The following is an 11799-nucleotide window of genomic DNA, read 5'->3' as shown; positions in this document are numbered from 1 at the left end:
CATCGGTGAATCACCTACATAACGAAGATGGTGCCGAAGAAGGTGCTCGACAATTCTGTCCAAGAGCTGATCGAAGCCAAGTGTAATGCGAAGGAGGTGAGGGAGCAGAGAATCGCTCAGCTCCGTCATGAGTGCAAGGAGTTGCAGGAGGAGCAGGCGAAGATTGCAGAAGCTTGCGCTACCTTTGCCCATTTCTTTCAGACCTATTCCATCACGCCTTACAACTCTGACACTCGCGAGTATGTTCAAAGACTGATGAAGGTAGAGGAGACCAGCGCTAAAAGAGATCCGGCAAAGATTGAAGCGCTGCATAACTTTCTCAGCTGGCGATATGAACAAGAAGAGACTAAGCTGAAAGAATTTGCAAAAGTGAGCGCTCCTGGAGGAAGGCGCATCCAACCCGAACACATCTTAAAGCTAGCAGAGCAGCTTTACAACTTGAAGCACAGTGGCAAGAACATCAGGACCCTGGTGGAGGCGTCGTCGGACTGCGAGGCCCGCACCGAGTTCACGGAGAAGAAACCACATTGTTCCTTGAGTTAAAGAAAAAGTTAATAGCCTTTTTTGCGACAAGTGGTTAAAACATTTTTCTTTCCTTTTCTGTACAATTGTTAACTACAATTTTATATTATTAGAATTAGAATTTCAGTGCTTTTTCTCTCAAAAGTCCTAGCTCCGGCCTTACTGGCCTGATTATTATTATGAGAAAGTTGATGAAATCAATGCACGTGTTTTATAAATTCCATTAGCAAATTCGTATGGATTTGAATTTGTTATGTAAGGGAGAAGCGGCAAAAAAATAAGGCACTAGTAAATTAGTATAAGTATAAATGCGTTGGCTAATGTTTTTATGTATCAGCTTAAAATTTTACAAAACTTGGGCTAATCTTTGAAATTTTCTAGTGGCGTATACTGTATTTTTGGTGAATTTATCATCAGAACTCACTGACAACTATAAAAAAAATTAGGCATTTTTCTATTAAAAAACATTATTTTGTTTTGCGTGTGTGTTGTTTTTGGCCATAGTTTAAAATTTAGGATCTTTTTCCCCAAAAGAATACAATATTTTACACCAAAGCTTTATGCATTGCATGTACGAAACTTTAAACTATTGAGTACAATATGTATATCTTTTACGTAATAAAATTTTTAAGAAAATACTTTTAATCAATGACTTTTAAGCAATGTATCAACTATGGACAATTTGCATAATTTAATATCCAAGCATAATTTAATTCAATTTTATGCTATGCCCCATTACGCGCTCTTTTCCTAGCATGATAGTTGTTCAATCCTCTTGTTGATGATTGTCCCAATCTGATGATTGTTCATGAGCTTAATGATGTGGAAAGAAAAAATGGTGTTTTTTCTATGCTCTATCCGATATTTTAACACCATGGTCACGCTCCTGTTTAGTCCATGTTAGAAAGGTTCAAACTATTTTATGCACCTTCTTTTAACACTATGGTCACGCTCATGTTAGTCCTGATTGAATGTAGAAAGCTTCAAAAGAAGTTATTTTAAAAAATATACTTTTTTAATTATTTGAGCACCATGGTCACGCTCCCATGTTTTATTTTATTGAAAGTTTCAAACGTACTTACAAACCTACTCCATTTTTAAAAAAAAAAATTAAATTAAATACCTTCACAAGTAAAGTAGTTAAAACGCTAATCCTCGATCTTAGATCTAAACACCATCTTTCTCCTAACGACGACATCATAATGCAAGAAAAATGAAAATGTTTAGAAGGCGGCAATGTTTCTCCTTAGGGTTTACACTTCTTAGCTAAAGCTCCCTCAAGAGCCTGTATGCTGTCAACGTAAGACTGCCGTATGGATTCCCGTTCCTGCAATAAATAAAAAGCTGCAAATAATTAACAGGTCTCATATATTTTATGTTTTATGTACATTAAAAAAACTGGTTTTTAAAAAAAAACATAGATTTTTTCACGACCTGACCAACCCTACCTATCCTCACAAACACCCAAAAAAAACTTGGAATAAAACATTTTGAAAAATTTGGTAATAAATCTTTTTCTGAATTTTTCAAAAACTAGCCAAACGTGTGCAAGCTCATGCGCATGTGCATCGCACACACATGCAGTGTATGTGTGCACGGATGCTTGAATGGACGCGCATGCACATGTGCGTGCGTGTATATATGGGCATGTGCACATGTATGTGATATGGGCATGCGCACGTGTGTGTGTGTGTGTGTGTGTGTGTGTGTGTGTTGGTGGGTGTTAGCTCCCATATTCACGTAGACGTGTGCGGGCTCATGCGCATGTGCATCGCACACACATGCAGTGTATGTGTGCATGCGGATGCTTGCATCGACGTGCATGCACATGTGCATACGTGTATATATGGGCATGTGCACATGTATGATATGGGCGTGCGCACGTGTGTGTGTGTGGGTGTTAGCACCCATATTCATGTAGACGTGTGCGTGCATGTGTACACGTGTATGGGCATGTGTGTGTGTGTGTATGTGTGTGCACACGCGCGTGCGTGTGTGTGTGTGTGTGTGAGAGAGAGAGAGAGAGAGATCTTTATTCTTCACACCTGCAAAACGCCCCCAAAACCTACTGTGAGAAAGATGTTGTGCCAGGGGTTACCTCCTGAACTTCGACGCAGCAAGTTCCTTTACAATTCTTGGTAAATGTACTGTTGACCTGTTGCCCTTCTTTCTGATGATCCCATGGTAATGCGTCTGCTGTGATTTCACTGCACTTTCCAAGCTTTATGCAATCCAATACAGTTTCAGCTGTTGCAATGCCTGTCAATGTTATGAATGACAATCAGTCAAGTGACAATGAACTATATGTCTGTTCAAAAAGATTATTTCATAACATTGCAGAACACAAACATGCACAGATTGCCAATGTACAACACACACACACACAAAAATGAGCTCAATTTCTTTCCCAGCTATTGCAATGGCTTGAAACATGCCCTACCTGCTAAATAAGCACCATGTACATAACCATTGAACTTCTCACTTGTATGTTCTCCAGTAAAATACAAGGGGCCAATTGGAGCCTGCACACAACATCCAAGACACCAATCACTTTCCTCCCAAGTTCAGCTAGAAGTTTGTGAAATGTGAGGTGGTGGACGAAAGGTGGTGGACGAAAGGACACTGAGAGCCCCAAAGGGACAACTGGCGACTATTCCCAGTGTACTGCATATTTGCCAGCCAGCTCTAGCCCTAGTGGTAATGCCCTCGGTTTGTGAACATACATGTCTTGAGTTCAAACCCCAGCACTAGTACTACTGATGAATATGCCTGACCTTCATACGGTCAAAGTCAGCTTCTGATACTCCGATCGGCCAGTTTGTGTAGCTTCCACCATAGAAGCGGTTCGTCCACCACCTTGGCACAAGTATATCTTCCATTTCTGGAATTCCTTCCCCAAACAGCTTTTTCAAAACCTCCATGATCTCTGCTTTTGTTTCCTCCTCTGATTGCTGCTCGATTCGCCGTGACTCATCATCTGTGACTGTTACGAAGAGGAGGTTGGATCCCGGATATTCTTTATCCAAATGCTGTGCACATGAACACCGAAAACAAATGTTTCCATGAGTGCAGTTATTGCAAGGAATAAGAAACCTAAAAAAGATGATGATAAATGTCCCTTTTATAATAGTGATTTTTTACTGATTCAAAGCATCTTAAGCAGCTTCTATGAATCATGTTTATCAGCTTTTAACCTTGCCATTGCGGAAAAGTTTAATCATCAAATAAGGCTTAACACACATGTTTCCGTTTAATGCATTTTATATGCACCTATACTGCCCATAAAAACACCAATATACATTGTGTTTAAGACAGCATCAGCCACCCCTTTCAGAGAACTCAGGGAAAGGAAAGTGCCCGCATAATTAAGATCTCACAAATAGTTTTAGCACAACACAATTGCAATTGACTAGCACTAAAATCAAATGGTGTGAGCATTTGCTATACCTGCCAGAAGTTATAGTATCCTCTTTTTCCATCTGCATAGATGAAGAACTGAGTGCCAGGTCCGGTTGGCCAGAATGTGTAGGGGAACTTTAAGAAAATCTTTGTGTAGATAGACATGTCAAATTGGAAGAAGGTTTTGATTTTCCAATACTGCAGGAATTTTAAATCATAGAGAACTGTCAGCAATAGCATGTGGAATATACTTGGGAAAAAAAGAACATTGATGTAAAGCTAAAACTTACTGGCAAGTCAGGCTTGTAGGTGATGAGGTTGCTCTTCAAAACACCGAGGCTTACTGAAAGAATGGCATATGTGGCTTCGTAAGACAAGCCATCCTCAGTTTTCACTTTCACACCATGAGGAGAATACTCGATGTTTGTAACCACCTGATGGCTAACCGAAAGAAGATAAGACTAATAGTTGATAATTGTGCGCATTACTGGTTTCAATGCCACATCCATGCAAGCATTGTCATGAATGAGTGGACTTGCTTCCATTAGAGCTACATCCTACACTGAACTTAGGAGACTTAGTAGACTTAGGTCCGCAGCTCATAAAGGAGGAGCTAAATCACCTTAGAGAGGCTAAGGTCGGTCCAAAAGGACATAGCTAACTCCTCTATCCCATGCAGACTATGTAAGTTCTCAAAAAGGAGGAGCTGCAGTAAATGCTCACCCCTGGGCCCTCTCAAGTTAGGCAAGTTTCAACAATACTTCTCAAGTCTTGCAAGGAACTAACAACAAGCCAGGGATCAGTATTTAATTCCAGGACTACTTGCTAAGACATATGTGGGATGAAGCCCTAAGGGGTCACTTGCATGACTAGCAAAATGGCTTCCACTTTTTCTACTTACAGCCTGCACTGCTTACGGAAAATCGGCCTTTAGTGCATTTTCAACCGGCTGAAAGTGCATTTTCAACCGGCTGAAAGTCAAATTTCCCGGCAAGAATTGAACTTCATCCTTAAGAAAACCGGCAAAGTTTTTACATATTTACTTATAAAACAGGCTAGTAGCAAGATTTTTATTAATGAAAACCGGGTAGGTTTCAACCTCGTCCTTTTTTAGACCAGTTGAGAAAAAAGTTTTTCATGAGCACTACTTACAGACATTTAGCATGTGGAGGAATAAATGCAAAAAAGGCACAGCCTTTAGAGCTGGGTCTTTCAATTTCTCACCTTCCGCAGTTTCACCCGAGAATCTACGATGTTTTCACCATCATATTTCAAGAATCCTTTCGCCAACTGGTGCAGAAGATAGACATAACCTCGCTTGTCAGCCACAAGGTATTCTGAATCTCCATAATCGTCGAATGTTGGATTTGGTAGTACATTCTTCAAGCTTGTTATTCTAGGAGGCTCTGCATCAATGAAAACATTAAGTCATATGTCACCAGATAAAACATGATGTCTATGTAACAAGCCAACAGCCATAATAAAATCCATGACCATAGGAATAGGGTCCAATTCTTAAACAAAGTTGAAATTTTGTTTGCATCAGTAAAGCTCCAACACTACAGTCTCCCCCTGTTGGGAATGTAAACCAAGTTTTGTTGGGAACCACTCTGGCATGTAAACCAAGTTAAAGATCAATTCATAAGCTAAAACAAACATTTATCATTTTTACCTGCAATCTCAAAGTCATAATTGAAGAAGTCTATTGCCATGTCTAATGGAGAGGTAGGAATTCTGCATAATGACACACAATTGCTAAGCATTCACTATATTCACAAGAAAACAAAAACCATTTTACTTTCAAAGAAAACAGAAGGGGCAAATAGCTCAGATCCTTGGAATGAGAACACAACACAAATATAGAGACAAACACATGCATGCGCACAAGCTTGCCAGTGCGTGCGTGCACGCATGCGTATGTGTTTGTGTGTGCATGCATTTGTGTGTGTGTGTGTGTGTGTGTACACGAGCGAGCACCTCTGTTCTTGAATCACTATGCCAGCACGCGTCCATTTGCTGGCATGCACAACATGCATGTGTGTAAGTGTGTGTATCTGTCTGCGTCTTGTGTCTGTGTGCGTGCGCATGTGTGCATGTGTGTGCGTGCGTGCGTGCGTGCGTGAGAGAGAGAGAGAGAGAGAGAGAGAGGCACTTACTGTCCAAACATTCGTTGAGCCGTCAATATAGAAATATCCTCTTCTTTATAAGTATTCAAAGAATCACTCAAGGTATTACTGTAGTTATAAGAAGCTGTCGCCAGATCAAATCGAGGTGCTACAACTGATTGAGGAAGCAAATGGCCTCTGCTTGGTCGAAAATTCACAAATATGACAAAAAAATATATAATCATGTCTCCCAAACAAACACTTAAGCAATGCAATCCAAAATGCCATTGAAATCCGCCATGTGATATATGTCGTTACCTTGATGGTTTAAGTTACAACACTTGAGAAACAAGTACTTACTCTTCACTGTAGATGTTGTAGCTCACATTGTCAAAATCTGAGTAGGATACACGGAGGTCATACTTTTTGGCTAAAGTCCAGATTGGATTTTCTTTCTCTCCTCCCACCCCCTCAACCCAATTTGCTCCAATTTCTATGGTATATCCCGAAAAATTCGCTTGGTGCATTCGCCCTCCTACCCTATCTGTAGCTTCCAAGATGAGAAAATCTTCAATGCCATGCTCAGAGAGTGTCTTGGCGGCCATGATTCCTGCAAATATACATGTTCCCATCACATTTTGATCCACAAAAAGTGTAATGCAAAAGCTTAACTTGTAGTTGCTTAAACTTCTTGTTTGATGGCATACCTGACATGCCAGCACCAACGATGATAACTGATGGATTGCCATGATGAGCATTGCTACGTGCCTCGCAGGATACATAGAGAACACACAGCAGAAGACCAAGCAGCCAGGGTGTGGCCTTAGGAAAGCATAAGCCAGTTACAAACCAAGCCATGGTTGCAGTCTAACAGGCAAACTGTCTCGGCAGCTACAACTCTAGAAAGTTGAAGTATGCTCACACTGCCCTTGAGGAAGTTCAAGAGAATGAGGCAGCTAAAGGAGCAGATTGCTATTAGCTACACTATGTGCGCCTCCTTACATGGGATGGGGTCCATGCCATGCATGGAGGCTATTCCAGTATCACATGCACGAAGACCATACTATGCACGGGGGCAGTGTGGGTGCAGCACACTGGCCCTAGCCTCTAATGTGGGCTAATATAGCAGCTTGCAATCAGGCTGTCTGTCCATCTAAAAACAAGACTTGCTATCCATCCTTATCCCATGGCCATGATGGGCCCTCCACATGGCCGAGAAAACTGGCAGGGAGCACTTGTATGAAGAAGATTATTGATACATGCTCATTCCATGGCTAGGAGGATAGGCTATGCACGGATATGCGTGTAACGCCCATGGGCTTCATTGAGGGTGTTCAAATCATGAGGGCCATTTTCCATTGTGAGCTGCATTGCAATGGCCCAGGGCCAGGTGAGAGGCTTGTGCTGTACACTGTTGGATCCCTCTGCCCCAGCATGCATTGGCCTCCTCCAGACCCTGCCTGATGATCTCCTTTTTGGGTGCCCAATGCCAATACATATTATGCATGGAGGCCATGGTCCCATTAAGCTGCATTGCACATGGATGCCCAATGCCAATACATGATCTCCTTTTTGGGTGCCCAATGCCAATACATGTTATGCATGGATGCCATGGTCCCATTAAGCTGCATTGTACATTGGATGCCTACTTGTTTTGGGCTACCCACATTGATATTTGCAATGTGGGCTATGTTCAGCTTGATGCAGAAAGTGAGGCAGAAAATGAGGCAGCTTGCCATTGAGCTCCATTACGGGGAGTGGGCACCTGGCCAGCTGTCGCCATGGCACCATGCATGAATGATGGGATGGCATCATGCATGGATGTCGGGGACGATGCCATGGCATCATGCCCAATGCCAATACATGTTATGCATGGGGGCCATGGTCCCATTAAGCTGCATTGCACATGGATGCCCACTTGTTTTGGGATACCAGCAGTGATATTTGCAACGTGGGCACTGGAGCTATGTTCAGCTTGATGCAGAAAGTGAGGCAGCTTGCCTTTTAGCTCCATTACGGGGAGTGGGCACTTGGTGGCCAGCCGGCCCCATGGCAATGATGGGATGGCATCATGCATGGATGTCGGACGATGCCATGGCATCATGCCCGGATGCTGCCATGTATGATGCCATTGCCAGGCATGTGCAGGGCCCACTAACACACGAATGATGAGGGCCATGTCAATAGTGCCAAGTGGGTGCCCAGTAATGGAGCTAGTGCTACTGTGGGCCCTATATGTACTGCGCAGGTGGTGCATGAAAGTACTAGAGGCTAGAAAAGCTAAGCGTTACATACGAGTGAAGATTCTTGTCCAAAGGAAGCGCCGCTGACAAAATTATAGTTTTCGAATGAAAACTATCCCACTGTCCACATTGGAGCATTGCAGGTGCCACGCCGCAGCAGCAGCTTGCACTGGAAACCCTTTTGCACAGAAATTGCCGTCACGTTTTCTGCCATAACCCTTTTTTATACATAAATATATTTATCATATCCACAATTGGAGAAAAGACCATAATATGAGAGTTTGACGCAATCTTCACTTTTTTTTAAATATATAGTAAAGAAATATATCCACCTGTTCATTCACATTCTCATAGTTGTACATTCGGTCAAATTATCTTAGTTGTATTAATTAAACAAAAGTGAAAAAAAGTGTGCCGTTAATTTAATGGATATCTTTACAAAAGTGGAAAAACAAAATGAAAAAAGTGACCTCTTTCTTTCTTTCTTTTTTTCATAAAGAGTGTCTGAAAAAAGTGAAAAGAGAGTCCCAGAGGGCTGGTCTGGAACTGGCTAGCCCTAAAGCACACATAGAAGCCATGTGCTAGGGGTGTTCAGTTACCAAATAAATGAGAAATTTTAAAAATTTTAAAGCTTAAAAAATCTCCATTAAAATTTTTAAAAATAAAGCATGTGCCTAGTCTAGCTTTGGCAAATTACAAATAGAAGAGTGCACATTAATTGGATTAAGCTTGAATGGGTAAAGCGGAAAGTCTAAGGTTGAATTTTGGAGCCAAAGAAGTAAATTAAATAAGTAGATAAGCTTGGGAACTAATAGAAAACTCAAGCAAAGCTTAAAAGAGGGAGTTAACTTGATGTAAGGGTTAGATACATGTGGAGTGGTTGGATGCACATAAAATAACCTTGTGCACATTCGCACGTGATGCTAAAATAAAACCTTAGAGAAAAACACTCTTTTTCTTGAATAAACTCACATAATATATTTAATGGAAATGCAAAACAACATTTTGGTGTCTTATCCATATCGATATGTTTGTTAACATCTAAATCTAACCACACATATTCGATTGTCCCCCTCCCCCTCACTCCACAAAAGGGGTGAAAAAAGAGTATCACAACATCTAAATCTAACGAAACAAATTGGGTCAATGCATGCTTGGGTGTAGCCATTTTTGGTGAGGTTTAGGGCATTTTTTGTATACCGGTAACTTGCCCGACCCATAACTTATGCATTGCTCAATGGAATTCGACAAACTTGGTATCCAAGCAGTAGTACACATTCCAATCTTCACTATGAGACCAAAAAAACACAGAAGTAAAATTTATAATCTGATCATTAAATTGTTACAAGTTCGATGTGGCAGGTATTCTAAATGGCATATGTTATAACACTTTATGCAAAAACATCAAAAATTTGTTCTACACATACATGCAACCAAGTAATCATTCTAAAGTACACTCCGTGAGCTTCTCCTCAACCATAGGACACATCCAATTGAGAACATTCGGTACGGTTTAAGGGACCTCCAATGTTGTGTTAAAATTTTGCATTCCCATTCGAGGGCACGCTCCATAACTTTTTTTGGTTTGTTGAAAACCTAAATGGATTGAAAAAATGGAATCCACACTAGTGGGACTAGTGCATGGTCATCTTAAAACACTGATAGTTAGTGATATCGGTATCTTGATTCACCCTGGAATGGAAGAAATTGAAAATGTTTAATTTTTGCATGTGCGAAGATCTTTTAATAAATCCAAAACTATTTACAACTTTTCATTGCTTCTTTTTCCCTGCAGTTCTTTGCTATATGACTCATAAGCATGTCAAGGGTCATTGCATTTCACATTGAACACCATCAAATCCGATAGCATGCCCTTTGGCCTATTGGTGTTTTGAAGCATTTTAGGCCACATTCCACTTGCTTGGGGACAAGATTTTGCTGACGTGTATCGCCACGAAGGGGGGAAACCACAGCGGGTGAAAAATTCAATACCCCGGGGACTTTCGAATTTTTAGGCCTCCCGCTCTAGCAAATGTTTTGAATAAAGTACATAGCCTGTCACGCTGTGTCAGAACCGACCGCCTCCTACGTTGCAAGGTATTGTGTTCGTTTTCTTTGTCTTCTTTTCTTTGCTGTGTAAGACATCTTCTTTTCTTTACTCGCCTCACCAGCTAGCTGGTCTTTGTCTGATCGTCTCCATGGAAATGGCAAGATGCAGCTCGTCCCCCACCCTACAAGTTGCACGATTTGGTGTGGCATTGTCTTCTTTACCCTGGTAAGTTGTCTTCTTTGCTTTGCTTACCTAACGAGCTCAGTGGTCTCTATCTGATCGCTTTACTTTGCTGGCCTCACCAGCTTGGTGGTCTCTATCTTCTTTGCTTTGCTCACCTCTTAAGCTAGATGATCTCTATCTGATCGTCTCCATGGCAATGGCAATATGCAGCTCTTCATGGCTTGCAAGAGAACCAGACAAAGGCGGCAAGATAGGAACGCTGAAAAGCTTGGTCAAGGCACAAGGAGCAGATTGTAGGACGAGGAAATAAGCTCAAAGCGGCAACGCAAGACACTTTTGCAATGTATGCAGAGGGAGAAACAACGAGAAGACATAAGACTCCTTGCAGAGCAGCAACAGGAAGCGGTTGTAGATGGATGCATTCGAACATTGCCATCGGAGCAAAGAATACGAACTGTGGCCAATCGATTGGTGGGAGAATTCACGCAGCAACATCAAGCCATTCAAATGAGTACAAGTCTCGTGTCATTAGAAGCTTTACCTTGCACCCTAAAATGCATAGAGTGACAACCCTGCCAACACCTCACGAGATGCACGCACAAGAGACACTGCTTTCTAACCTGAGAGATGGCCTACAGAAAGTGAAAGGGGTGCACAGCTTAAATCAACTAGCTGCAAAGAGGGTGACATTAGCTATGCGGTATCCCCTGAAACAAAGAAGAAACGGCTTAGATGCACAACGTCGAAGATGTTGTCAATCAGAAGGTCCAAGCGATTAGACGCAGAGTAAAAGTACTACAGGATGATCCAGAATCGAAAAGTTTATGGGCTTCAACAGAACGCAAGAAAAGGAAAGACAACCTGACTGCTGTGGAACTCACTGCTAGAATGACATCGTTTTGGCACAAGAACATGAGAGTTTCTCCAAACAAGAAGGACATTTGCAAAAAGCAAACAGGACACAAGCAGTTTGAGGAGCACATCATACACTTGCTTGACACAACGCAGGTCAGTGGTGGTTGTCCTAACCAGGTGGTTGTCTGTGATTCTCTAAAGCTTTAGTACAAATTGTTTGAATTCTAAAGTGATTATCCTAAACCAGACCGGTGGTAGGAACATCATGCAACATACCACCGAACTCGTTTAGGTGTAACACCATGCTTAAAGCTATGCATGAGGCCTTATGCATAAAGCTATGCATATATAAGGCTTATGCATAAAGGATGCATGAGGCCTTATGCATAAAGCTATGCATAGGCTTATGCATAAAGCACTATGCAAGCCACGCTATCCTAAA

The 11799-nt window shown here is 41.6% G+C and overlaps 1 protein-coding gene across 1 annotated transcript; it reads right to left on the bottom strand.

The window, feature by feature from the left end:
• Positions 1–1492: 1492 nt before the first annotated feature.
• On the bottom strand, positions 1493–7153 carry LOC147640303 (polyamine oxidase 7-like). The gene is made up of 11 exons (XM_086778999.1): positions 6734–7153; positions 6387–6636; positions 6078–6224; positions 5594–5655; positions 5146–5327; positions 4212–4355; positions 3970–4119; positions 3297–3551; positions 2963–3044; positions 2621–2781; positions 1493–1849 (listed from the first exon to the last, which is right to left on the bottom strand). The coding sequence occupies exons 1-11, from the start codon at positions 6882–6884 to the stop codon at positions 1769–1771; spliced, it is 1665 nt and encodes a 554-aa protein (XP_086635125.1). The 5' UTR covers positions 6885–7153; the 3' UTR covers positions 1493–1768.
• Between the last annotated feature and the right edge of the window lie 4646 nt (positions 7154–11799).

Source organism: Cibotium barometz, chromosome 3 (genome assembly GCF_041138505.1).
Source record: "Cibotium barometz isolate CiBa-2024 chromosome 3, ASM4113850v1, whole genome shotgun sequence".
NCBI classification, from domain to species: Eukaryota; Viridiplantae; Streptophyta; class Polypodiopsida; order Cyatheales; family Cibotiaceae; genus Cibotium; species Cibotium barometz.
This window is presented reverse-complemented; position numbering and strand designations above follow the sequence as displayed.

Excerpts from the sequence above, each read along its gene's own strand:
- LOC147640303 (XM_086778999.1), bottom strand. The coding sequence starts at position 6,884 with ATGGCTTGGTTTGTAACTGGCTTATGCTTTCCTAAGGCCACACCCTGG. Across the intron at positions 5,328-5,593 it reads TTATGACTTTGAGATTGCAG|AGCCTCCTAGAATAACAAGC; the intron begins GTAAAAATGATA and ends TCATTGATGCAG. Across the intron at positions 3,045-3,296 it reads CTGACTTTGACCGTATGAAG|GCTCCAATTGGCCCCTTGTA; the intron begins GTCAGGCATATT and ends TGTTGTGTGCAG.